Source organism: Plectropomus leopardus, unplaced genomic scaffold (genome assembly GCF_008729295.1).
Source record: "Plectropomus leopardus isolate mb unplaced genomic scaffold, YSFRI_Pleo_2.0 unplaced_scaffold13536, whole genome shotgun sequence".
Lineage (NCBI taxonomy): Eukaryota > Metazoa > Chordata > Actinopteri > Perciformes > Serranidae > Plectropomus > Plectropomus leopardus.
Window position 1 is genome coordinate 1 of NW_024614432.1, and position 2,725 is coordinate 2,725.

At 39.1% G+C, this 2,725-nt stretch overlaps 1 protein-coding gene across 1 annotated transcript; it reads right to left on the reverse strand.

Moving 5' to 3' along the window:
- Nucleotides 1–235: 235 nt before the first annotated feature.
- Nucleotides 236–2,714, reverse strand: LOC121963991 (RNA polymerase-associated protein LEO1-like; the record flags this gene model as incomplete). The annotated part of the gene is made up of 3 exons (XM_042514226.1): nt 2,578–2,714; nt 1,365–1,513; nt 236–525 (listed from the first exon to the last, which is right to left on the reverse strand). Coding segments are annotated over exons 1-3 (497 nt in total), but the record flags the coding sequence as incomplete, so codon positions are not given.
- Nucleotides 2,715–2,725: the final 11 nt, after the last annotated feature.

Consider the following 2,725-nt stretch of genomic DNA (forward strand, 5'->3'; position numbering starts at 1 on the left):
ATATAGGTTTTTAAAAAATATTTTCCTCAGCCTTTAAAAAAAAAATCTGAATCTACTCATTTATTGCAATGTGTGGAGCATCTCTTGCAAAGTTGCTCATTTTCTTTGTTCTTCTATGTTCTCAAAAGAAAGCAAGCCAATTTACTCAGGGTTGAAATGGTATAATTGCTTGGGAAGGCATCTAAACTTTCAAACGGCTGACAAAATGAGGCACCTCCAGCGTATGTTGGCTTACCTCCTGTCTGAACGCACACTTCCCCTCTCAGAGCGAGGGCTCCCTGCTCCGGACATCCCGCTGCCGGCCGGGCTTCCTCCATCTGACCGGTGGCCTCCGTCCTCCTCGTCTTCATCCTCATCTCGATGGCCACGCTCTGAGCCGCTGTGCTGCTCTGCATCAGAGTGATCGTTTTCTCCCTGGTCTGAGTGCATGCTGGCGTCCGACTGGTTCCCTGAACGCTCAGACTGGTTGTCGCTGCCGCTGTGTTGACTGTGCTGCTCATCCTCACTGTCATCTCCAAATAGCTCCTATTAGGTAGGAAAGATTAAGAGTAAGAGTACGTTTGTGAGAGTTGTTTGTAAATTACTTACAGTCTCTGGCAGGTAGACAATTTATTAATGGCGACTGGCTGAAGAAACCCTGGCACAATAAAATAAGAAACATAGACAGAAATGTTCACTCAGTGTTTTCCCTATTACTCATCAGAGGTTATTGTAGGAGCTGAATCAGCATTTACAAGGCTAATACCTGACTTATTGTACAAGACTGTAGAAATAAAAAGACATCAATTACATATTAGGGACAATTTAGACCAAATATTTACTTAAACATAACACATTACTTTTCTGGTCAAGTTAAAAAGTTGGATGATCTACTTCAAATGCTGAGAAAATCTAAACTCTTTAGAGTGGGTCACAATCAATATATATTGCTATTAAAGTATCAATTTGGTTTACCTTGAGAAAAGCTTGTTCATTTTTTATTTGATGGATGCATTAAATGTACACAAGTGTTGTTGGTTACTTCATCCTGATTTGCATGATGTTGTATTTGGTTAAAAAGTAAGTAAAAGTAAAAAATGCCTATTATCAATTATTTTTGAGATTTCACACTGCAATGTCAGAAAAATAATTCATAATATGCTTCTTCCAGTGTCTTAGCATATGAAGACTTTTCAATGATTGGTTTAAGACATTTTAATACCAGTTAAGGCCTTATTTTTGGTTGGATTAATTATGTTCCTTTAAAGACTTTTTAAGGATCCAATGGAGTCCTGGTACAAGCTGTTGAACTGTGAGATAAACAGCAGCTGTAATAAAAACTGCAAGTTTGTTTAGGTTGTCTTTAGTCAAATGCAATCACACACCTTATTTATACTGGGTTTTTCTGCCTCCTGGCCTTCCTCATCATCATCATCATCCCGTTCCCTCTCACTGTCACTGCCGCTTCCTGGGGTGCTGCTGGGGGATCGGGGTCTCTCCTGCTCCGAGTCTGAACCAGAGCCAGAGCCAGACTCTGAAACACAAACAAAAGAGCCATAAGAAATATAACAAAACCACCTACAGACAACAGACGAACTCACTCGTTATCAAATGAAAAGCACTTAAACTATGTACAGAACTAAAAATTGTCTTCTACCTAATAATATCCAAAAGTTGTTTCAAATGAGAGAAAGTTAAAGTTCAGATGAATTGAGAGGAATTTGTATGTTCAAAAAACAGTTAGTGAGGACTAATGCAAATAGTGTTGTAGTCAAAAGGGTTAACCCTAACATTGTCTTGGGGGTCAAAAATAACCCGCCACCATGTTTAAATGATCTTATTTAAACTTGAAATTCAATTACCTTTCCTATAATGACCCCAACATGAAAGAAAGTGAAACATTGTCTTTATTCCTGTTGCCATAAAAGCTGTACACCAGAGGGGTAAAAAGCTTGTCTTAGCGGTCATTTTTGTCCCTGCAGTTATAAAATCATTTTCATACTACAAAACATACACACACACACACACACACACACACACACACACAGTCATTGTGCACAAAGTCATTGTGCACAAAGTCAATGAACACAAACACGCATACTGTCCCCTCTGTACAGTATAATATACTATGTTGCTAAAGACTGCTAGTTTCCCTATAATAAAATGCATTCATAATTACTTTATGCACAGTTTAACACATTTTGGGCTATGTTTTGATTAAGTACTTCCAATTTACTGATGAAATTAACAAACAATAACGCCACACATTTGTCTGATGAGAACATGTGAATCACTGTATTGTTATTGCAGCCGTGCGACATCCAGCTCAGCTAACTATGCTAGCTAACAAAAAAAACACACGAAGAGTTAGCTTGTTAACGCTTGCTGAAGTAAAAAGTTACTAAACTGAAGGGTTAAAAAACTCGTACTCATTTATAACAAAGCTAGCTTCATCTGTTAGCGTACTGGTTCCACTTTTCTCCCCTACAATTGTTCGGGTAATGCTAATATTCGCTTAGCATCAGGAAAAACTCCACCTCGCTAACAAGCTAACTTCATTAACAACAAAGACTTTAAACGGCTCGGAGACTTCATTACCTCTCTGGTCATTGTCGCTGTCTCCATCACTACCGAACAATTCATCCATGTCCGCCATTTCTTTCCAAACTGTAGTAAAAATGTGAGCTACAGGAAGCGATAGCCGCCGGCCTTTGAGCGGCGGTTTTGTTTCCGAGTTCAACCCCAC